Source organism: Poecile atricapillus, chromosome W (genome assembly GCF_030490865.1).
Source record: "Poecile atricapillus isolate bPoeAtr1 chromosome W, bPoeAtr1.hap1, whole genome shotgun sequence".
Lineage (NCBI taxonomy): Eukaryota > Metazoa > Chordata > Aves > Passeriformes > Paridae > Poecile > Poecile atricapillus.
In genome coordinates, this window is record NC_081288.1 from 10445782 (window position 1) to 10470565 (window position 24784).

At 36.2% G+C, this 24784-nt stretch overlaps 1 protein-coding gene across 1 annotated transcript in view; it reads left to right on the plus strand.

The window, feature by feature from the left end:
* The window catches only part of LOC131591884 (hepatocyte growth factor-like), a 53652-nt gene that overhangs the window by 5308 nt on the left and 23560 nt on the right, over window positions 1-24784 (plus strand). Inside the window, exons 2-7 of the mRNA XM_058862993.1 lie at window positions 6770-6935; window positions 11581-11693; window positions 12314-12428; window positions 16502-16644; window positions 18382-18502; window positions 23185-23303. Of these exons, the coding sequence (XP_058718976.1) occupies window positions 6770-6935; window positions 11581-11693; window positions 12314-12428; window positions 16502-16644; window positions 18382-18502; window positions 23185-23303 (777 nt within the window). The remainder of the gene's footprint in view (window positions 1-6769; window positions 6936-11580; window positions 11694-12313; window positions 12429-16501; window positions 16645-18381; window positions 18503-23184; window positions 23304-24784) is intronic.

Below are 24784 nucleotides of genomic sequence, written 5' to 3' on the forward strand. Positions count from 1 at the left end.
TCCTCAACAACTAGACTGAGAGCCAAAGTAGAAATACGGAAATCATTATCTATTATATATAGATATTGTATGGATAGTTATATATATATTTCAAACTGCTTTCTAAAAACTGTGTTTTTTCCCATGAGGCTCTTGTGCCAAGAAAATAAATTTCAGAAGTTAAAATATTCACATCATCTTCCAGGTACTTCTGAGAAACTGTTTAGTTTTGACAAGCTAGAGATGCCTCCTGGACAGCTGGTTTTATTTTGGTGACTTTCCATCTACACAGCTGACTGCAGATTTTATGGGTATGGTTGGTAAACTTCTTTTACGCCAAATTATTGTCTTACATAAATAACCGCATTAAACTTAATCTGGCATTTTTAAGCCTATCCAGTCTACAAAGTTGTTTTCTTGGGCACAGCTCAGATTGTTCCAGTTTCTCATTATGTTGGCCTGCCTTTCTTCCTTTTTTTTTTTTTTTCCTTCTCCCCCCAGATGAGAAGTCATTTGGAAAAGGTGTTCACTTTTTGCATTCTAGCCAGGAATCTGGATATTTCTGATACTGAAACAGGCAGAAGGAAAAGTCAAAGTAAATGAAAGTAAATTAAAAGTGTTGAGCATTAATTCTTTTTGTAAAGTGACTCTGTTATTACTTAAGAGACAAAATTACCTTGAATGTATTTATTGAAAAAGTGCTTTCTAATTCTTCACACAGATAACAATTCTGTGGTGACCCTATTAATCATCAGCATTCATCTTTAACATCTTTTCTTTTCAAAATGACCACACTGTTAACTTAAGCATGTTGCATCCAAAAGCATTTAGTAACATCTACTTTTACCATCTGGTGAAGATTGGGTTTGTTTGGTTTTTCCTTTTTTCTTGATGAGGCCAGTATATTTATGCTATCATACTGAGACACACACCAGAATACATTTACCCTCAATGTTTTATATCCTTTAAAAAGCATTGTCTTGGAAATACTTTATTGAATATAATCAAAACTATCCCTTCTATCATATTTTATAGACAAGTTAAACACCTCATTGTATTTGCATACTGGTGTCAACCCTTATATGGTGAGAATTCTTGCTTTTTTTTCAAACCCCACTCACTGATTTTTTCTTTTTACACAAGTTTTACCAATGCTATTTTATGCATATAAACATACTTTGTTTTTAATTTTTGTATTAAATTGTCAATGTTTATGCTTAGATAAGCATTCTGCTTTGATATATCTGACACTGTAATAATACATTGCTTTGCAGATTTTTGCTTTGCACAATTTTCCCATTCAGAAACATATGAATATAAGGTACCATTAATTTTTTGTCAAGTAGGGTGTCCCCTAATAAAATGTTTGACATGTTTATTGTGTTGAACTGTGCTTTCCTATGTTTATTTCAGGTGTGTTTAGCGTTGTTTTTTTTTTTATTTTTTTATTAAGGTCTTTCATATGGTACCATTCAAAGGATGGTAGATTTCTGATTTCCCACCCCCTGCACCCAAGTTTTAAATCACATGATATTCTCCTCATCATTTTTTTTCCTAGCCCATTGGGAAAATCCAGTTTACTTTAGCTTGCAGTGATGATTGTTTGCAAAATTAAATTAATAGCTAATCTCATTTTAGCATTCTGACCTGGTTATCAACTATAACACAAATAAGTCAATCTCTAGTTAGTCCATCTGTGAACTTCTCAAGGTCAAGTGACTTTATTTCAGTACAAACATGGTGCAAAATATTAAACAGAGATCTAACATGCCAGTTGATACGAAAGAAAGCGCCTATGCCTGTTTTATATTTCTGAAATATTGTGTCACTTTATATGACCATTTTTCTTCACTGGAATATATTTTGAATCATCAGTTTCTCTGTGCTTCCTGCACAGCATGTGGACAATTTCCCTCTTTTAAATATTTCTCCACATGCCATATTATTTTGTGTCTCATTCTCCATTTGGAAGGACTGCAGTGGATTCCTGCAGTTCTCTGACAGCATATTCTAGTCTCAGGAATTCAGGTATCCTCATTTTCTTGATTTATTTTCCCTATAGATTTAGTTTATCTCTTACATCTGACAAACAAAGAACAGTGGTGCTTTTACATGAGTGTTCATATGTTTTTAAAAACCAGAAGCTATAAAAAAGTCCTCACACAGTTGGAAGTTTAGCTCAACAAAGCAAATAAATAATAAAATGCTCAAGTTCTTCAAGTCTAAACAAACAGAAGAGGGAAAAAAACTCAATCACAAAGCACCAAGTATTCATTAAGAATTTCAATTTAAAAATAAACATTTAATTTAAATGTATTTATCTTCCCATTTGAAAAATTTAGTGTTAAGTTTTGATGGTTTTCTGTATAATAAAGTGGGATGCAAAATTAAAAACAAACAAAAGGAATAAGCTTTCTTACATTATCAGGAGACTTCAAGGTGTACTTCTTTAAGAAAGTACTAAAATTTGCTAGTGGAATTTGGAATTTGGAAACCCTGGAAGCTGACATGCTGAGTGCATCATAACTGGTATTTAATAAAAGATTTGTAGTCTGTAACAAGTCCATGGACGTTAAGATTTTTCTAGGGGAGGCAGCTGTAGTACTCCAGTTGTGCTCTGTAATACCATAACTTTGCAGCCTAAAATGTACATCTTTATTAGAAAAAGCTGGAGGGGTTGAGGAAAAAGAAAGGGATTACCAATGAAACAGGTGAATTCAGATAATCTCTTAGTAAAACTTTGCTGTAGATAACACAAGTAATGTTTTGAGCTCATTATAATGAACAAAGGTGGTCTTTGGGCCTATCACACCCTGTATGTTATTTGGATTACCACAACAATGGCATTGTATTTTCTATATTCAGTTTTTTTATTACTAAATAAATAATGCAAAACCAAATGTTTTTGTGATCAGATTAAGAGCTGAGGGTGTAAAATGTGACTTGCTCAGGTGTTTGAACTCTAAATAACCTGCAACTAGATTTATGCTGCATTTCTCTACCCTCATATAGCTCAGTATCAGACTAATTCTGCAAGGTGTAAGTTTTAATTTGAGATACAGAACATAATCAGGTAGTTTGAGAATTGAGGGATGTTGTAGCTTGGGAGCCCAAAGCCCTTTTCTGATGTAGGACATGAGGCCAGAAGTGAAAAAAATTAACTATTTTGATGTCATTTTTCTATCAGCCCAGTGATTACAGAATAACTGGAGAGAAAGAGAGATCAAAATACAAACACCTTTGCCAATTCAAACCTGTTTCTCTTGTTAATCAAGAAGGTGTCTTTCTATGATATTTATACTGTGGGTTCCATTTCTCACAGTTCTCTGTGTTGCTAGTTCTTTTTGTATAAATATAACTAAATCTAAAGTTAAACAGGTTCTAGAATACAGGCACTGCAATTTGTTGGTGAGTTTTCTTACAAAAATGCTGCAGAATGTCAATTTTGATTATCCCTGATTATTGAAATGATTTGACATGGACTGGAACTGCTCCAAGAAAAGGTATTGTTGAAAATCTTTTCCTCCAGGTGCCCTATAATTTGAGCAGTCTCAGTCAATGATTCTTGTAAGAAGACTGTATAGAAATCTCATTTGAAGATTTAGTAAGGGAACTGAAAGGTGAGTTCTTGTAGCTCCAAGGTAAATGTATTTCCCTGTGAGCTACCTTTTTTCTTAAGGAAATATTTAAAGTCTCTTATGAAAATGGGGAACACCAGCAGGGAGACTGTGGAAATCCCAAATGAAATTATGGAGCTCTTGTCCAATGCTGCATCCTACTAGAGGTGATGTGTCAGTTTCAATTTCCAGTTTCCTTGGGCACTGACTGAGCTCTCTTCTTTTCAGTTCAACTTCATGTTAAGAAACAGAAAAGGGAATCCTCCTCATGTTTTTGAGGTTTTTTTTAAGTTGACTGAAGAAATATTTTTAGTTAGTGATTGTTTCTGTTGAAGAGAAAAATGTTGGTTCGTATTTGACTGGATTCCTTTGTGTTTGAATCAGCTGCTGATATTTTCAAATTGAAGTGGAATGTCAGACTTCCTTGGTAATGTGATATGAAACTACAGGAAACATCATAGGACATGGCCCACAAAATGAGCAGAAATCCTGATTAATCAAAGTTTAAAAAATTTAAATGAATGGCAATCACAAATTAGTTGCATTGTTATAGCATATTGAATACCTAAGACATTATCTGAGTTAACATTTTATTAATAAAGCCACCTAATTTGACACAGAAAGAATATTATATTTATATATTTTGTTGTGAAAATTGTTAAAGTAGTGCTTTGCATTATTCTGATGTTTCTAACAGTCACACCACAGATGCACTTGGCCCTTTGCCTCTTGGATTATAAGCAAGACGTAGAATGTTGTTGTTTGAAAGCTAAACTAAATCAGGCTGTTATGAATTACTAAATGCAAGATCAAACCCATAATCCTCTTTGGACAAATGCTAGGAAAAGAAGGACAAAAAGAAAAAGCAGAACTCTGTACCATATTTTCAGGCAGAACATAATTTCTTGATGTTTTAATTCATATTCTTGCATGCTGGCTGGTGAGTTTAAGAAGCTGTTATCATTGGGAATTAAGATAATGACACTTATCAGTAGATGGGAAATGCTAGTATCGGGAACTGAAAGAAAATACTTTGATATTTCTCACAGATTCCTACCACCATTTGACATAAAAATCTTGGCTGAGACAACACAAAATGAGCAAGTATGTCTTGGAAGATAATAGATTGAGAAATACACCACAAAAGCTTTATAGCAGATTTGTTTTCCTTTGGTTGTCTTAAAGGGCAAATCCAGTCCTTTTTGAAACACTTTGGCTCTATCACAGGTGCAACAAAAAATAAAGCAGCTTCAATGTAGACATCACCTTTTCCAGTAACAGGATGCAGACCCTTAAGATGAAAAGGTTATAATAACATTTCTCTGTGCAGTGTTTAATTTTGGGTGCATGTGCACTGTAAAAATTGAAGGCTTAAAATGCTTAAGAGAGCTGATAGAGGTTCCTAACACAACACCAAAATTATTAGCATTTGATTTTTCAATCAAAAGCTTCTTCATAATAACAATTATATTTTAAAGCAAATAAACTCCTTTTTTTTCCTTAGTTTTTCTTTTTGAGAGGGATTGAAATTGTGAGTTGTTAGATGCTGGAGAGTAGCACAGTTTACTTTCATCAGTTCAAAAAGAAAGAAAGGAGGATGGGGTGAAGATTATTATATTTAAGCGATGTTATAGCAGAGATATTCTGCTGTTTTGTTTTTCTTTTTTTTAAAGATGAAGCTTGATGAGATCTAATGTAAATGTCTTTGTTATATTTCTGGGTGTCTTAGGGATAACTGACCACTGAGAGGTGTGATTTAGCTGAATCCAGTGAAAATGGATCAGTGATCAGGATGGAAGTTCTGCAAAGGGAACATCTCTAAGCCCTCTTTGGGTTTTCAGTATGTAGAGCTGTCATTATCTCTTCCAGAGCCTCAGCTTCTGCAATTTACAGTTATTCTGAGCTTCTGCAGAGTGCACCAAGAAAAACTTCATTGGCCTATGTACACTCTGCACTTGCATGAGAATCTATTCAAAGCACTAGACTGAGGTTTTTTTTTTGGAAAAACTCTGGCAAAATTTAATAATATGAACCTGAGCATTTATGTTCTGTTATTGTTGCAGAGTTTGTAGAGAAAAATGAAAGGACAGATGTGAATACAGTTACATGGAAATAAGTTACGGAAAATATTATTATCTACTTTGTAAACTAAGGAGGAATTTATTCACCTACCTTACATGGATAAGCCATCTAAGCCAAAAAGATCATCTGGGATAACTGAGTGAAACTGGTGAAATAGATCCACAAGGCAATTTATTCTCCCTGTGTTATTCATCTGACAGAATAGGGACAGTTACTCTCCAGATGTGCTCATCTGCCTTCACAGACAATGGAGTAGCCTTCACTGGCAGACTGGTTTTCATGAAATGCAAAGCAAAAATATAAACAAACATTGGCAAAACTCTGGACTTTTCTTGCATATATCAAAGACCTTTCCTCTTTCACTTCAGCCAGACATCTCTAAACAATCTTCCTCCTTCCATTTTATACCTCTTCCACAGGGCCTTTCAATAGAGACATGGAAACGAGATCATTGTGTTCGTTTTTGCAGGAATTTTTGCAACACTGAAGACTGTTTCCATGCTATGGCTTCTGCTTGACCTTATAATCTTTTCTGTGAGCTAACGACTCTAGTTCAGTCACACTTAAACTGGACACAACACTCACACTGAGACTTCACTGGAGCAGCGAGTGGACAAATTATTATTTTGTGTCACTTCCAGAATCCACTTCTTTTCACATTTTGTGATAAATGTATTGTTTTAAGAACAGGTTTTTTTTTTTTCATTCAGCAAGTGATACTCTTTCACTTGAGTTTGTCAAAAATTTACAAGATCTCAGATAAATTTTGGGCATATTTTGGAGGTTCTGAAAAAATTTACAAAGGGTGAGAAACTTTCCTTTTACCCTCTTACAACATGTCTTTATTTGAAACTAGTTTTTATTTATTTCCTACTATTTTGGTTTTAAAAATGGAAATCACCATCTAATATAATCAATTCTTCTGCACTGTATGCTTATACTCTCCTTTTGTGAGATTGTTTATGATTTAGGTACTGAAGATGCTAAAATTCCTTGGAAAAATTATCCATATACAGTGCCATCTTTACTCTCAGCATTCTTCCTAATATTGTTTTATTTTGTTGTTTTTTTTTCTTTAATTCTTTTTTCAGAGGGTAAAGGAAAAAAGAGAAATCCTCTTCATGACTTCAAAAAAACAGGAGAGCTGATGCTCATTAAAGTAAACAAAACACTGGAAGTAAAAACGAAGCTGTTAAATACCACAGAGCAATGTGCAAAGAGATGCAGCAGGAACAAGGGTCTCTCCTTCACTTGCAAGTAAGTTATGTATCGATTTTATCTGTTTTTTCTCCTAAGAGATCTCTTTTGTTCAAAGGTCCCTGCAATTATCATCAGTGGTAGCTTGTACCAAGAACAACCCAGGGATTGTGATTTTTGATTTCAGTGATCTGGCTGTACCTGTCCAGCATGTGTCAGTCTTTTCTGAGGCTTTTAGAGGCTTTATCTGAGTTGCCCGTCTTAGCTTGTCCAATCTGTAATCCTTTCCATAACATAGCTGAAAAAAATATTAAGGTGCAGGTGACTTGGGCTGCAATATAGCATTAGGTGAAGATTTCTGAGATTTTTATGTCTCTTATAAAATGGTTATCATCACACATCACAGCTGCAGGATTTCAGCACCACTTCAGACCATATCCTGTCTTCATTGTTTGCACATTACTCCTGCTGAAATCAACGAGAACCTCACACATGGAGCACAGATACATGCTCTGCTGAAGTTCACTGGCAAGTACTGCGAATCTGATACACTGGGATCAAACCTGGGCTGTGGATAGCCATCCTTCAGCATCTGCTGTCTCTTAGAAACACATCATGCAGCTGATCACTTGTCTGCCTTGTACGCATTCTCTATTATGTTTTGGAACAAATCACTATCATTTTTCTGAAGTATTAGACTTATACGATCCCCCTGGCCTCTCTTAGTCTAGACCATGAGCAATGAATGAAAGGCCATGAATGCAGATCTTGGAGACAGTGGATCACTTCTGCACTGGTGAGTGCTGGGCTAAATGTGACCCTGAACTTGAAACATAAAACAGTTTTGACCATTGGTACAAATGGAAGCTAGGCAAAATGTGACAATGAAACTTCTTCCTTGACAGAGAAGGGTCTCAACTGTGATTAAATTCTACCATAAGCCTTTAATTCCATTGTTGCAAGATCTCATTTGTATAATTCTGTGCTTTGACTATTTATATGTGTAAATAATGAGCAGAGTTAACTTTTTTCAGACAGAAAATATTTCCAGGCACTAATATTTTCCCCATTGGCAGAACTTCCATTGATGTCATTGCCAAGAGGATCAGGTTGTATTCAATACAGCAAGACAGCCCTGAGTTCTGATGAGCAGCAACAAGGAGTATTGCAAAACTAAGTATCACAGTATAAAACAAATTCTCAATAGCACCAAGCAAACAACAATTCTGCATTCTAGCATCAGTTTAGAAAAACTTTCTCAAACCACTTGTAGTTGCTCTGGATGCTATGTTTTGTGTTCTGAAAATAAAAAGCAAGTTAATATATGTGTCTATTCTCTTTTATAATAAAATTAATTTAGAATCTCAGAATTTTTAAAATTGTTTTGTAGATTTTTTTTTTTTGAGACAGTGTTTGTTGGATGTCCTAAGGGGAAATTTCTCCTTTAATGAATCAATGCAACAACATAGAGGAGACATGAGGGACTTTTGAGAGTAGAGCTTGGAAAAGCCCTGCTCACAGATAACAGAATGGCAATCTGTCATGTAATTACTTTGCATTGAGTGTGGAGAAGAATTACAGATCCTGATGACTTACTCTCTGAATTCCTGTTTTCCCTGGCAGCTTTTTAGCATGGACAGTGCTAAAAATCTGCTTTAGCAGTAGAGGTGTAGGTGATGAGGTCTTGCCTGAGCTACCACTATGCACAGAGCGCATGGGATTTTCTTTTCTGGAATCTCAGAAGACTCTTGTGGTTTCACTTTGACCCTCATATGGGTCCTATTGTAGTGTGAACTCTTCTTTGATGCTACTGTAAACACACATTTTACATGTGTTCCCTTTTAAAGGATCCAGTGTTTTCTAATCATTCCCTTTTATTCCTAGGATCCCAGTCTTTAATTTCGTACCAGCGCATGGTAACTACAAGGTGAAATTTGTTGCCAACTTAAATGAAACCAATTAGCTTCCTGCCTGCTGTGGGAGCATTCCAAATTAAGAAGTAACACAAAGTGACATTTTAAATGCTTGAAATATGATACTTGAAATTTCCTATGTTTATTGACATTTTCATGGCTTGATTCTTATACTCCGTATCCATGCAGCAGTCCATCTCTTGGGCCACCGCACTGATGTTTTATTTTCTGTATGCAAGCTTTTAAAAATGGAATTGCTTTGTAACATAATTGTGACAATAGCACTGGGAGCAACAACATCTGTGTCTCTGCACTGTGAGGTATACAAGCAGGAACAGTATTAGGTTTCTTTTTTTTCCAGAAAGTGGTGAAAGTAGCAGATTTCAGGCCCTACAGACTTGTAAATGTTCAGGTACTCCTTATTTTCTGGAGTGGGGGGGAAATTAAGACAACTTTTTATTTCTTCATTGTAAGTTTCTGCATCACTTGCAAGTAAATTTTGAGTATTTTATTGGTTTATCATTAATCCTTGCTGGTTTTAACTCTAACATTTTTATGTTGAAGCTATTATAAGCCACTTTTCATAACAGATATTTCCTCTATTCCCTGGCTGTCATGCTTGCACAGATCTTGTTCATTTCCAACACAGTTACAAGATCCTTATCTAGACTTGTTTCTTTTTCATAACATTATTCCTAAAATCTTCCATCAAAGAGCTCCTCAGATTCACTTACACTGTTTTTGTCTTCATAAATCTCTGTGCCTCTTCTCCTGCCTTCCCTATCAGTTTTATCAAGCTGCTGCTGCTGAACTGTTCTAATCCTTTGTTTCACCACTCTTTCCAGTCCATTGGTCCCTCTGTTTTTCTACAGACATCCTTACAGCTTTCCCCACTACAATTCCTACAGATAAAAAAGCCAATATAATTACTATTTTATTTGCTATACAGGCGACTTTTGCACCTGTCCCTTCCTTAGCTGCAAAGCTGTCACTGTCTTTGTTATCTGTTCAGAGTGTCTGTATTTACACAGGAAGGGATTTCAGTATAGACAACAGAATTTCAGTACCTGATAAGAAAATCTACACTATCTAAGACTATCTCAGTAAAAAGAGAAACAAAAAAAAATTGTTGTGATCGGCAGTATCAGTAGAAGAAAGTCCAAGAATTTGCTCAAATATGTTGACTTTGGAGGTATAAAACCCCTCCAAATTTGGGTCCAAGAAAAGATTGTTACAAACTTTTATATGAAGAAGTGGTTGAAGCCAAACTGGAAAGAAACCATAACGCAACTGAAAGGCAAAAACTGAAAGAATAGTTTGTAAACAGTGCATTCTGCATTCCCACTTTAGGAGGGAGGAGCGGAATCGAGAATGTAATTGGAAAGGCAGGAAAGGTCAAGGATATTTTTGTGAAGATGGAGTTAGAGGCACTTGGATATGCTCAAATTTGAGAATCAGCCAGAAGAGAACAGAAGGCTGCACAAGGGCAGAGGGATGAAGGTTAGCAGGTTGGAAACATTTGGAGTCAACAGAGTAGAGAGAGCAGTTGGATGAAAAATCTGTTTGGTGATGGAAACGATAATGAAGAAGATGTTTGAAAGAGAGAAGACTGGGGAGATTGGATAGGATCTTGTAGCATTTTTAACTGAAGCCAGCAAGATCTCACATAGAAAGCTTGTATGGTGAATTAAATGAAGATCAAGGAACTTCTTGTTGAAGGATGCAGTACTGAAGAGTATGGCAGAGCCAAAGTATGGATGAAGTGTAAGAAATCTGTGTGACTCTTGGATATTATCAAGTAGTGTTAAAATGCCTTCTCAGATGAGAATAAAATATCTCAGAAGGTATGGGATGAGTGACAAAAATGTAGATTTCGTGGTAGGCTGGAGGAAATAATGCCAGTTATTATTTGCTTCAAGTGAAAAATTAAGGAAAAAACACCTGTGGAGTTTTTTTCTTCTTTTTTAATATTTCCTTATTGGAATAGCTGTTGCCCCCTCCAAGGTGGTCAGTTGTGATTTTAAAATCCTTTAAAATATTTTACCTATAGTTAAAGACTATCCTTTCAAAACTGTTGTAGGAGAAAAAGGTCTGCATTTTTCATATTAAGTATTGAAAGAAAGTATTTTTACTCTGGATTTGTTTGTCTTTCTTGCCCTCCCCCATATCTAGTTCATTAAGCACACATTGTACTCACTCCTAGAAAGTAGTTAAAAATAAGAGAAAAAAAAGCAAAAGTAAGCAAGGACAAACTTTAGGTACACTATCACAGTTTATTTTATTATTACAAATAAAAATATTCTTGTTTTTAAACAACTCTGTTGTCTCTGTTGTTCTAGGCAAGAAACAGATTCCTTGTGCTTGAATTTTTCTCAATCCATCAGTGTGAGATACTTAACTATTTCAGAGGCATATTGTGAGCATAGCAAAGATGATGTTTTAGTCTTCATGTTTCTTTTCTTTTTTTCTCCCAGAGAGCAGAATAACTGAGGACACAAATGCTGTCTCAGTCACATTTATCTAAGTTTTAAAATAAAGATCTTTAATGACAAGGAAACTCTTAGATTAGTGTGAACAACCAAACTGGTATTTAATGTAATGACCACATCAATTTAATTTCTTTGTTTCTTTGCTCTTGTCAGCACAGTTGTGGGTTTAAATAGTAATTTGGACTGTTTCTCTGACTTTCCCAGTAAAAATAAATCTGATGTCATTGCATGCTCCTTGGCAGGCCATGTGTCATTATTATAAACCACACAGAGATTTTTTTCTCATCCAGATTTTCTTTGCAGGGCCTTTGCTTATGACAGAGTTACAAAACGGTGCCATTGGTTATCCTTCAACAGCTTGACAAATGGTGTGAGAAAGAAGCAAGACCATGCGTTTGATCTGTATGAAAAGAAGGGTAACTGATTTATTTACTGATTTTGTTTTTCCAGCCAGGGACGGGAAAAAAAAAACCCTGGGGTCAGTCAGTGATTTTTGGGTTGTAAGAACATCCTGGACATGGATGCTTTTATGCATTTTGAAAGCTGTATCCTACAGTTTTATCTACACATATCCTGAGTTTGCTGTCATGCAAATTTGTCTACATACTTGCTGCTGGTCAGTTTTCCAATCTACATTTTTGCCTACATACTAGTTTCATACTACATACTACATACATACTAGTTTCAGTTTTCTACTTCAATTTTCTATTGAGCAGCTCAGTTGTATGAGTTACCATTTATTACTTAACATTGCTCTTATTTACCTCATTAATGAGTAGGATACTCAAGTCCTCAGACATGGAGTTTTTTCAATCAGATACATTGGAAACATTTCCAGGATTTTTTTTGGGGTCAGATAGTGATCAATATTTGGAAAAAAAAAAAAGGATAGGCTTACATGTCAACAAATATGCAATAATTTTTAAGAATTAAGTATGTAAAGGCTAATAAATATATTATTTTTATATGAAAACAGATGATGAATTTTAATTTTTTGTACATTAACCAAATCCCTAATTTTCTTCTATTTCAATAGATTATGTCAGAAATTGTATCATTGGAAAAGGAGCAGACTATAAAGGAACAATATCTGTTACCAAAAGTGGTATCCAGTGTCAGGCCTGGAATTCAATGATCCCCCATGAGCACAGGTAAGAGTTCAGGAGCAGAGACAAAGGGAATAGTGCACAGACAGCTCCCATAAAGCATAAGAATTTATGGGAAAACTAACCTTAGACAACAAAATCTCTTAAGTATATTCTTGCATTTCTCCAAGAGATGCCATTCTCCAGATCGCAGAAAATCCTTATCTTGGGCTCTCTCCAAAGAGGTCTCTCCTAATGCCAGCCTGTGTGTCTGTATCTCTTTCTTTCCTGTGGGGTTTTTTTGGTTTTTTTTTTGCTTTTTTTTTAGCTGTTTATATCCTTTTGATCTCTTAGCTACTGGCAGAAACAAAACATCTGCATTATTTCAACCCAGAGTCTGAAAGTTCATCACTGTTTTCTAATTGACTCCCAAGGAATGAGCAATTTTGGAAACCACATCATTAGCAAGCCAGGGATATTAGACACCTATTTTCTTAGTATATAATATTGTTAGTATATTTTGCATATTTATTGTCAGTTCTCTGTTATTTATAGACTATGTTAAACTCTATGGAGCACTTAGGCCAGGCGACAAATCCATGGAAAGGACTGAAGAGGCTTTTGAAATCTTTCCCTTCAGATCATACAATCAATAAATAAAGACTGAAGGACCATGTACAAGACTTACCTTTTCAGCTTAGGACCTGGTACAGTGAGAAACTGAGGTCAAACCTACACTTTGAGAGTAAATCTAGTTGATTCGCTAAGGAAAAAGAGAAGAAAGCCAAAACCTGAAGCCGGGAGGAGTAATGGTAAAAACAGATTAATCCCCAACAAATGTTCCCAGAAACCAGTAAAAGGACTACAAAGTACCGGTCTACTTTTTAAAAACTTCTCTTTAAACATTTTTGTGCTGGCTTTAGCCATGTAGATAATTAAACTTTAAGAGACAAAACCAAAAGGTCCTTTCACCCATAAGCTTAGTATCCACATTGCCGCCTTTTGCTCTGTTCTCCCAGGGTCAGCAATTTGTTTAGGAGCATCCAGACTGGAGATGGCTGGTGAGGAACTGGGCTGTGCACTGCTGAGTCCTGTCCTGACCAAATCAATCCAGTGTGCAAGAGGATATCTTGGAACAACATTAAAAGGCAAAAGATAGTTGAGTTCTTTTCCCTTATGATGTGTTACAAAGCTGAGCCTCAGGCTTGGACTTACTGGACTTGGCTCTTACAGTATGGAGAGCAGTGTCTGCTTTTCAGTTTGGGACCAGGCCTGTTAACTGGGAGCATACCATAAATACCACCAGATCCCAAAGCAATGGCTTCTTGAGACTCAACACCTTGAAGCATATATCCTCAACTTCCAGAAGTGAAAGAATTCTAAGTCATTATAACCTAAGCAAAAATGAGCATTTATTCTACATAGTATACCTGTGACTTTATATAATTAAAGGAAGGAAAGTGTCTGGATAGCACACATTACCACTAAATAGCTTTTTAATACACAGCATACACAGTTTTATCCAATGCATCTGGACAACCACTCTTCTATGATGAATTTTATAAGAGTGACTCTTCTCCTGCCTTGTGCAATAAGTTTAATTTTTCAAAGGTCACCGGATAAATGAGGTGGCTGCATGCTAATTTTGTTTTTCAACATCAGAAAATATGATTTCATCATCAGAGACATGAGGGAGGTGGGGAGAAGCAGGCAGTAGTGGTGTGTTTGGAACTTATTAGTACAAAAGACTCAGATTTTTAGGTCAGTTTTTCTCAGCAGCTGATTATCACAAAGTGCCATTGGAAAAAAAAATAACTTTCATATTTAAGGGATAAATGTATTTTAATGATTTTTAATTATATTTCTAAGAAGAACTGAAAAAAACTTGAAACTTGAAACTTTTACTTCAGTCTAGTAAGTCACAATTTTATTTATTTGTATTCCACCAAAACACAGAGTAAAACCCTATTTTTTTCGTCTACATCTTAGCACAGATTATTGTCCATTGTCATTTCCATCTTAGTACAGATTTTAAGACTCTTGGAGAATTTTATATTTAAAAATGCAATGTAAAAAGGGCTCAAAGAGAAATGGTCAAAGAGCAGACCAGTGCTTCATAGACTTTTGGCCAGTTTCCATGACTTTTTGTGGTTGAATCTGTTTTTACCATTACTTTTACTGGCTTCAATTTTTGGCTTTTTTTCTTTTTTTCCTTACCTAATGTAGATGAACTAAATAATCAGTTTTAGGAGTGGCACTTTCTTCCTTTTATGGGTAGATCTTTACTGCAATTCATCCTTTCCTCTCTCAAGAATGTTGCTTCAGTACCTGTTGAAGCCATTTGTATATCTGACCCATCTCGCATTCCTAGTGCTACTCATTTAGAATTTTTATTTTTTTAATGCTCCTACAGCATATCTAATGTAATTTGAGATGCCTTTTCCTGTATTTTCTAATGAGCAGCAAAGTTAAATAGAATATTCCCAAATGCACTGACATACCATTTTAACACATATGCAGGTTGGAGTGTCCCATCAAAAATGTTTGCCTGGGGGTCTTTAATTAAATAAAGTTTAAGATACTTACATTATAAGACTACAGAATCTGTTTTACAGGCAGCAGGAATGACAAAAAAATTAATCTATTCAAGCACTAAAAATAAAAAAACCTTTGTGTAATGCTTCCACATTGCATTGACTAGAACCACAATGTGATTAAAAGAGGTATTTTTCACTTCAGTTACTTCAAGAATTTCATTAATGGGAATAAAACTTGAATAAAATATTACATGTCAAAATTTTCTTCTTGATTCTCTCAAAACACTCCAAATAAAATATTGGGTATTTTCAGAATAAAAGGTGCATTATTTATGATATTTTCACCAAAGCTTAAATAGTGATAAAAAAAAAAAAAAAAAAATCATATAGATCTCAATAAATTAATAAATAAATAAAGTTAAATTACCAGTTTTATGTGATCCCCTATGTAGTTAGCCTAGTATTTCAACTAACAAAAAAAAAATAATTTCATGGGGCAGATTTTTGATTTCAAGGTGTTTTCTAACTCCAGAGGTTTAGCTGCTGTTTAGCATGGCTGCAATGTAACAGGTAGAGAAATGTCACTGGATTTGTCTGCAATGTGCAGCCTGAACGTGGTCATGAGCTGTTGAAGTGGCATTGAACAGACCAGCTCTGGGGTTGGGTTCCTTACTATGGGGTTAGATGTTCCTTAATTTGTGGGGTAAATAAGCTAACATTACTTTTATGTGTAAAAATTTACGTATCTCTATATATCTATATATATATATATGACTAGTGTGTGTCACTGTGTGTGACACGGTTTCTCTAGATTTAAGCACATACTTTTACAGATACCTGAGAAGAAAACACCTTGACCCTGGGCATTTTAAGTCATCTGGGGTGCTGTTAAATGTCTGAACATATACAACACAATTATGAGTAGGTCTGTAAGTAGCAGACCCTAAGGTGACAACAGCGGTGCTCATGGCAGAACATGAAGGAACACGGCTAAAACAGCATCTGGGGAAATCTCTTGAGCTGAAATGCAAAGCAGTCCCTGGTTTCAGGCAGTGAAAGCCTCTCAGCGAGGTGCAGCACTCACATTCTGCTGATGATCTGTTCTTGCTGCTGCCTGCCCAGGGATGCAAAGAGGTTTGTCTAGTTGTGGGTTTCACAAAGTAGGTGAGCTCTGAGCCCAGCTGAGTTGTTTGTGCCAACATGAACAGGATAGAAAGGCCTCGCCCGGCCACAGACCCCATCAACCCTGGTGGACCCAGAGCTCCTGAAGGAGAATACAGCGCGGCCTGGCAGGGAGTGTGTGACTGCCTCTGGCTCTGCCCTAGATAGCTGGCTCTGGACAGCTGAGGGATGGGAGTAAAACTCTCTAGAGCACGCTATGGGCCAGACAAATTGTCCCAGATTTAGGCCATTTAAATTGAGTAATCCCAACTGAAGATGTGTATTTGTGTACGGACAGATATTTGGGTGTGTGAATTTGCTTAGGCAGGGTGGAGGGAGAAGGAAGCAGAAATGTGATTGTTTCTAACTTTGTAAAAATAGTATGATTAACCCCAACATTTGCATGCTCTTATACTGTAATGATTGTCATTTTAAAACTAGCTTTTTGCCTTCGAGCTATCGGGGAAAAGACCTGAGGGAAAACTACTGTCGAAACCCCCGAGGGGAAGAGGGAGGCCCGTGGTGCTTCACCACCAGTCCAGAGACACGCCACGAAGTCTGTGACATCCCCCTCTGCTCAGAAGGTAACCCAGCACAGCTTCTGCAGAGAGCTGCCTCTGCTCTGCTGACAGCAGCTGCACAGAGCTCCCAGGAAACACTTGCTCATGGCCTTTAGAGAAAGAATAGGAGATTCTCAATGAGAGTAACTCATATAGCAAGAAAAGAAGATGTTAGAGGAAGAGATTTTGTGAGGTTCCAGTGTGCTGGAAGGTTTCAGGCTCAGCAGCTTTTTTCAGGTTATGGAGGAGCTTGCACAAAGAAGTTGTGCTGATCGTACAAATGTGACCCTTTTTTTTGCTTGTCTAGTCCATAGTGAATCCATTAACAATTTCAGCATTATTATGTGATAAAAATCATCTAGTGCTATTCCATGGTAAAATCAGCTTTTCGTCTTCTTTTTGATGAAAATATAGATACTGGATTACAAGATGAAAGCTTAAGATAAGCATGCATTTTGTTTTTTGACTAAATACTGTAAATAAGTATAACTCTTTGCAAATCCAACCCCATTTGACTTTGAAGTCACAGAATTTGAGAGAGACTTTATATGCACCATTGCATATGTTGACTTTTAAATTCTATTAACCTCCAAACTAAGCTCTTATATCTTACTCTTAATCAGCCAATTCAGTTCCAGTCAATCAATCTATTTAAATCTTCAAGATAGGATGCCTTTAATTTTCCTGCTCATGGGTCACATGCAATAGCGATGTTGTTGTTAGGAAAGGAAGAGGAGAGGGAGGGAGATGGAGAGGAGGAGAGGAAAAGAAGGAGCAATAGAATAATTTACACAGTGCTTGAGAATTTGTTAAAATCTATCATTTAAAGATAAACTTATGTAACTTCAGACGGGATATTTGACCTGGAGCTCACTTTAGGATGAAGGCTTTGGTAGCTGATGTTTTATAATATCTGTAATTCCATACAATAGTATTTTCTAAATATCGTTCCTTATAATTACTCTAATTAGGGAGCATTTGAGAAGTTTATCTACAATTAATTCTGGTGAATTTGTTTTATATCTTTAGACATTTCATTTTAAATTTTGTTTAACAATGCTTTCAAATTCCTTTGGTAACTTTTTCCCACTCTCCATACCTTCTACCTACCTTGCCAGACCGGGACTGAAAATGTATCTTAGCTTAAACTGCCAAAAACTGTTATCATCAAAAAGATACAGTATCATACACAGCTGAAAGTGCTGGGTATATAAAGAGACATACAGTACTGCACTGAATTTGGGATTCTGCCAATATTCTGCACTTAAACTTGTCCTGTAATTATACTGTGACTTAGAGTGATTTAGAAAAATAAATGGTGCTTAATTCGATAATATCACCTTTAAAAAATACTTCTTCCATAGCTATGTGTCTCTCTCTCTTACTAACCATAAGTAAGGTTAAAAGACTGATAGGAACATGAATGCCTTTAGTAGCTCCTCTCTACTTGCTTCAGAACTAAGTGTCCCATAAAGTAATATAAAATTTAGGCCTCTGGATTAGCACTAATAGATACAATTACATTTTAAAGGGCATTAAATATACCAACCCAACAGAAAGGTACCATTTTTACTACCTCTTTAGGTTGGTATTATTATATAAGAGCAGGGACACGTTGGGGGTTTTTGTTGATTTTTTTTGGTTTAGGATTTTTTGGTTTTGTTGGGTATTTTTTATTCCTTTTTTTTTTTTTTTTCTTTTTTTTGTGGTATAAGTCATCAGTGTAATAAATGACTATTGTCTATTTTTTTTTTTTCCTAGTTGAATGCATGACCTGCAATGGAGAGAGTTATAGAGGGCCAATGGATCACACCGAGACAGGCAAGGAGTGTCAGCGCTGGGATCTTCAGAGACCACACAAGCACAAGTTTCGTCCAGAGAGGTAACCTCTCCTCCCCCCCAAGCAAGACCATGTGGTCATAATTTCAAAATTACACACATTCTGGAACCAGTTGAGTAAAACTAGCATTAGCTCAGCTGAAATTTTTATAGAGTTCACCAGTTTTAGATGCTTGGTCTCCTGGCCCATGGTGTAGGCTGGCTACTGACATGGTGGAGATGCAGGGTGGGTTTTGTGCAGCTCTGGTTACATCCCTTGCCTGACTAGTGTACTAATGTTTCTACTGCTTTAATTGATGAAAAACTCCTCCTTAGTTCATTGACAGTAAATAAATAACCTGTGAATATTTCTGTATATATTGATATGCAGCTGCAGTCAGTTTAAATATCTTAATCACATAGTATATAATGACTTAAAGTCATAATTTTTTGTTAGATTTTTTAACACAATTAGTGAATATAAACTTCCAATGTTATCAAATAACAGTATCTTCCTACTGCAATATTGAGCAGCTTTAAAGCTGTTGGTGACCTTCCATTATAATCACATTTAAGTATCCAATTTTTTTGACTGATTGTTTGTCCACTACATTTGTTTTTTCACTGTGGGAAAGGATTCAATCATTCTGTTTAGCATTACGTGAACTTTGATTTCCTTATTAGACTTCTTTATTATTATTTTTTTATTTAGGCACGGATTTACAGGGCCAAAAGCTGAGTCAGAAATAGTAAGACAAATTTTATCCCTGTTAGGGTTTGTCCTATAGGGCCAAATTCACCCAGCTGCAAAGGGTCCATAATACACACTTCTGAAAGTATTGTGGGAGGGAGAGGGTGTGCAGGGGTTAGGCCACACAGGATGGGGTCTCTGTTCATCTCAAACTGGACTACAGTTTCATTTAGTTTTATTCTGGATTTTGGATTAACTCCATTTATATATTGTTTTAAATAAACTTAAACTGCCAGACAATGCATACAACAATCAACAGAACCAAAATGATGAAGACATTCCACTGAAAATATCTTTTTACATGTTAAAGTGTTTCACCAAATAAAACATTATTTTTATTCTCAGAAATATGGGTACTGATAGGTTTTAGAAAGCCTGATTGTTCAGCAAAATATTCAGGATCTGCAGTTTTGGAGCTTATGAGGTATAATCTTTTTTTTCCTTTGGTTTGGATGATCTGCTTTATGAATAATAGCAGGCTATCCCATTGTTCTGCCACAATAAATATTTTGTATTAGTAGAGTGGGACTGAAGATAATCTGTTTCTGAGTTTTGCCATGCACTTACTGTGCATTCTACAATAAGTCACAGAAACAATTTTGTTCCTTGGGAGTGAAACATTTATAGAACTCCTGGGTACAAACAATAATAATTCTACTGTCAGGAGGAAATTTCTTTTTTTCCATTAATTTCTGATTGTTTGCAAAATGACTTTTCAGACTAACCACAGTCTTACGAACAATCGTGTTCCTCTTTGAAATAATTCCTTCTGAGAACATCTTCTTGAGAATTTTCAGACAGTAATAAAGGGGTTTTTCTTGTGTGTTTTTTTTTTTTTTTTAATCAAAAAGCAACCCATCCAGATTGAACTGACACGTGTGGGCCTTCAGAAGCATAATGTAGTCCAGCATATTTCTGATATGCTGATGTTAATTAGCTCTGTGAATGGTCACTAAAAGTAGCAACAATTATACTTTGATTATACCACATTTTTAAAATGTTGAAGGTTTTGATTTGCTGGGGTTTTCTTTCGTAGTCATGTAAGTTGAAAATAAGAGAAAAAGGTCTGGAACAAATGACTCATTAAAGTACAGCAGTATCTAGAGACAATTATAGTATATCATCCAGGTGCAATGTCAATAATCTGGAAACCAGGAAGGATTATGTGGACAGATTTCAAACTATTTTCATTTATGGCTTTGTCAATTCAATGATGAAGAAAAGGAATAAAGATAGTAATCTTTCCAAATGCACCAGTCTACCTGTTGTTGGACAGTGCTTTTGGCTCAGGGTAAATACAACTCACTTTTCTGTCACCTCAGTGAATTGAAAAAAAAAAAAAAGTGAGCAGAAGGAATGCCCCCAAACAGCTCCTGCAAGGCCCATTTTTAGCTATTAGTGGATGCAGGATTATATTCTGAAATTCCACTTCTCTTGTGTATTCCTCATGGGCACAGCTATGCCTCAGGATGGAAGGAGGTCCACTGAGGGTAATGTCTTGGGCATAGAGCAACATAAGGGGGAAAAGTTTTTTGTCCTTTTCTGCTCAAACTCAAACATCCTGTGAAAATATTTATTGCATGGAGGAAAGTAGAGTTGAAGTGCATCAGAGGAGGTGAATAACTGCTGATATCCTTTTATTAGTACTCTGGTTTATATCTCTTGTATGAAAATTTAATTTGTAAAAAATCAAGTTTCCAGTCCTACATTTAGTTTTTTTAAAAAAAACTAAAATGATGGGGAAAAGAAATATTGGTGAAGGGCTTTAGATACTACATTTCTTTTTATTTCCAGGAGAGCTGGAGATCAGCATCTGTCTCTTTAAAAAGAATACATTTATCTCTTCGGCTAATATTCTCCTCCCCTTTTTCCAGAAAATGAGATAAAGTCTTGATTTTGACACCAGATACATATCTTGATGCTTCAATTCAGTTCTGGCAGTGAAGTACAGCTACTGCTGTTTGAAGGGAGAAAAATCAGAAATATGTAGAGTTCTGGAAGATCTCTGACACCTCAGGCTCTTTCTTAGGTCTAAGAAAGAGGTCTATGCTCAAATGTACTGGAGAAGGAGGAGTGTGCACAACTGAGACAGCTCTCAGGGAATCCTGCATAGCCTCACTGTTAAATTGTGTGGAAGAGTTTGAAACCCTGCTATATATCTTATTGCTAATATTTGTTTCTTAAAGGTATTAATTGGCCTTTTTTATATCACTGTTGCTTGATGGGTATGAAGGAAGGCAGAAGCCTCCCTGAATACTGGAGGAAGAACCTTTGACTAGGAAGTCTAGTTTTGATTGAGGAAAGGACAAGTAGATCCAGTAGGTGAAAAGATACAGTTCACAGGCACTACTCCATCCCGTGAAGAAACTCAGAGCTTGATCCTGAAAGAACATCTCTACCTAAGTTTTAATTAGTAAATAACATTTTTGAAATACTGTGGGAACATGCCATATAACATTAGGCAGGATGGAGCATTCAGTGCAAAGACAGGTATTTGTATTATAGAACATGGATTCTTTACATCAAGAGCTGTTTCAAATGTTTTTTGTGAGATGTGACTACAGATGCTTTACCGTTCCTGGACTCACCTTGGTTTTTGGGTGGTAACATGCACTTTCCATGCTGTTTGACATGGAACGTGCTCCAGCAGCATCCAGGCTCATCACTGCACCTACTGGGAGGCCAAACCCATGTAGTTTTCTGCTGTATTATTAGCTCACTAACTATTTTTTGGGGAAATCCTTGGACACAACTTGCTCTTTACAGTTTGTTTTATACCTAGCAGAAAAGAAGTTAGTGTTGCTAGTTCTGAAATTACCCCGTTCCTCACTGCCATTGAATTCTCAGTTTTGTGAGGTTTCTCCTTGGTGGTTTTGTTGTCATTTTGTTTTGTTGTTTGTTTTTGGTTTTTTTAATTCTACTTAAATCTTATCCTTTTCCCTTGTATAGTCGAAGGAATCTGACTTTTCCTAAGAAACAGGAGATCAGGTTGCAATAGCATGATCATTTGAAAGAAAAAGCATTGTAGCAAAAACATACACTTGTAAATCATATTTTCCTCTGCTTGTGTGAAGCACATCTGCTTGCAGTTGTAAGTGGATTCAGGTTCCCAGGTAGTTAACTTTATTGTTCTCTTATATACTTTACATGTTTCCCTCAGAAGCAAACCTACTTTTTTGCTTCTTTTGCAAACACATTTCAACAAAACTGGAAGGCCCAGACAATTTGTACTCACTAGAGAAAGAAAAAAACTGATGTATTTATCTCCTTCAAGTTTATAGATGTTAGTATCATGTATTTATACAAAAAACCCCTGCCTATCTTGGATATCTGTCTCATCATCAGTGATGGCTGAAGGAATGTGGAAACATTTAAATATAACAAAATATCACAATATTATCAAGCGTTAATGAGATAAAGTGAGACAGAAGTTATTTCCTTTCTTTCCTCCTTCTTTCTCCCAATGCTTGAAATGAGGGCATGACCAAAAATGAGCTCTGTTACAAAAATGGAGCTATCATTATTAGCATAGCCACTCAAAATAACTTTCAGTTTGAACCCAGGGCTGTTGCACTGAACAACCTGTTTTCTTAATGAGTCCAGAATGGCAGGCAGTATTTAGATAATCCACATTTAATTGGTCTGTTTGAAAAAAAAAAGGGTGGCTTAAGTGTCTGGTCATCGGTTGACAGACACAAGAGCAAGAGTTTAGCAATTAGTGGAGTTAGTCTATCCGGTACCCTGTGCATTAGCCCAGCAGGGAGTCCCCTCAGTGGAGGTCTGATTCTGCTGCAGATTTGGAAAGTGTTTATACGTTATTAACTTCTAACAGCGTTAAAAGCGCATTTGCATCCATCCTACAGGATCAGACCCAAGGTTAATAGGAACCGGTTCTTGTTTTCCTCCGCTGAAATCTGTCCTTTAAGTACCTTGTAGAAGGCAGGGCAGTGTTGCCAGGAAGACTTCCCTGACACGTTTCTCATTGTGGTTTGCAGATATCCTGACAAGGGCTTTGATGATAATTACTGCCGCAATCCTGACGGCAAGCTGAGACCATGGTGCTACACTCTTGACCCTAACACCCCCTGGGAGTTCTGTGCAATTAAAACGTGTGGTGAGTTCAAGCAAAATTTATTACTTCCTTTTCCTTTCCAAAATCTGGACACAGATATTTCAAGCAGTGTAGGACCACCTTTAGTTCATTCATTGCCCTTCATTGGCTTTTAAAACACAGTTTCAAAGAGGGTCTCCTATAAACACTTTACATTTAATCTGGAGAGGAAAGAAGAGCTGTGTGTTACTTACAACTGGAATATGTATATGTCTTATGTACTGTAAATTGAATTAAAATATAGGAAAATCAATGACACGAGGATCTCGTGCAGTATTAGTTTGGCCATGTTGAACATTTGCATTATCACTTGAGAGTACCAAATATCATTTGTTGCACATACACAATGCCTCTTCAGTGTCCTCTGCTGACAACTCTTCACTGCTTTGCAGTTCTAGGCCTTGGGTCCTGCAAATCATTCAGTCTTGTCCTGAAGATGAGTTATTAATTTCCTCATGGGTGTCTCTGTGTTACTCAGCACTCCAAAGCAGTCCACAGGCAATGAATTTCTTTTCATCCATCAGCTACAAGGGTTTGTTAACCACACTTCAGAGACAGGGAACTGAATCAAAGTGACATTAAGGTGTACAGTTATTGGATGCTCACTTTGAGATTCTCTTGTTTAGCATTTTAGAGCTTATTGCAGCATGTTGTGTCTACAAAGCTCAAATCATCTTAACTTTGGTGACAGCTTTGACAGCTCTGTTTCACTGATAATTAGATGTCTTAAATGAGAAGTAAGGGGACAATGAGAAAGGTAAAACTCTTGGACGTTCCTTGAAAACTTGCATAAAGTAATTTTTCTAGACATTCATAGTAATACTGGGGCTAAGGCAGATGGTAGAATCAGTTTCATTGAGACATGCTCTAATATTAGGATGAGTGGTGGGAAAGAGGTAATAGCTCTGGTATGAAACTTTATTCTCTCCTAGAGAGAGATTCCCCACCTTCGCTTAGAATTCTTATCAAATGAATTATGCCATGCTTTCTGCCTGAATCACCAATAATTCAGAAGTTTCTCTCCTTGGCTGCTCATATCTTAGGCCAGTTCTAATTGGAGATTCAGTCTGGTCTAATAAATCTGTCAATTTCTGAAATTCAAGGCTTGAGTAAGAATATTATGTACCTCCTTATGTAGGGTAATTTAACTTATTCTATTTAATGTAACTGTAATTCCAGTATAAGGTAGTTAAAATATCAAAATTATTCCACTGTAAAAAAGTCAAAATTATTTCAATACTTAGGCCCATATCTAATGAGGCTCTCCAGAGACTGAAGAAACTTGGCAGGATTGCTGCTTGTTTTGGGTCAGGCACCCACTAAGTCACACCCACGGTGGAAGTCTTACCTGTGAACTACAGGACTAATTCCTGTATTTGTGTCTAGGCTTACTGATAATCTTTGATTAAGGGGAAAGCTCAGACTTTCTCCTTTGTGAACACAGATTGCTTAGCTGTGCAACTGAATCATCTCTCAATTTTTTC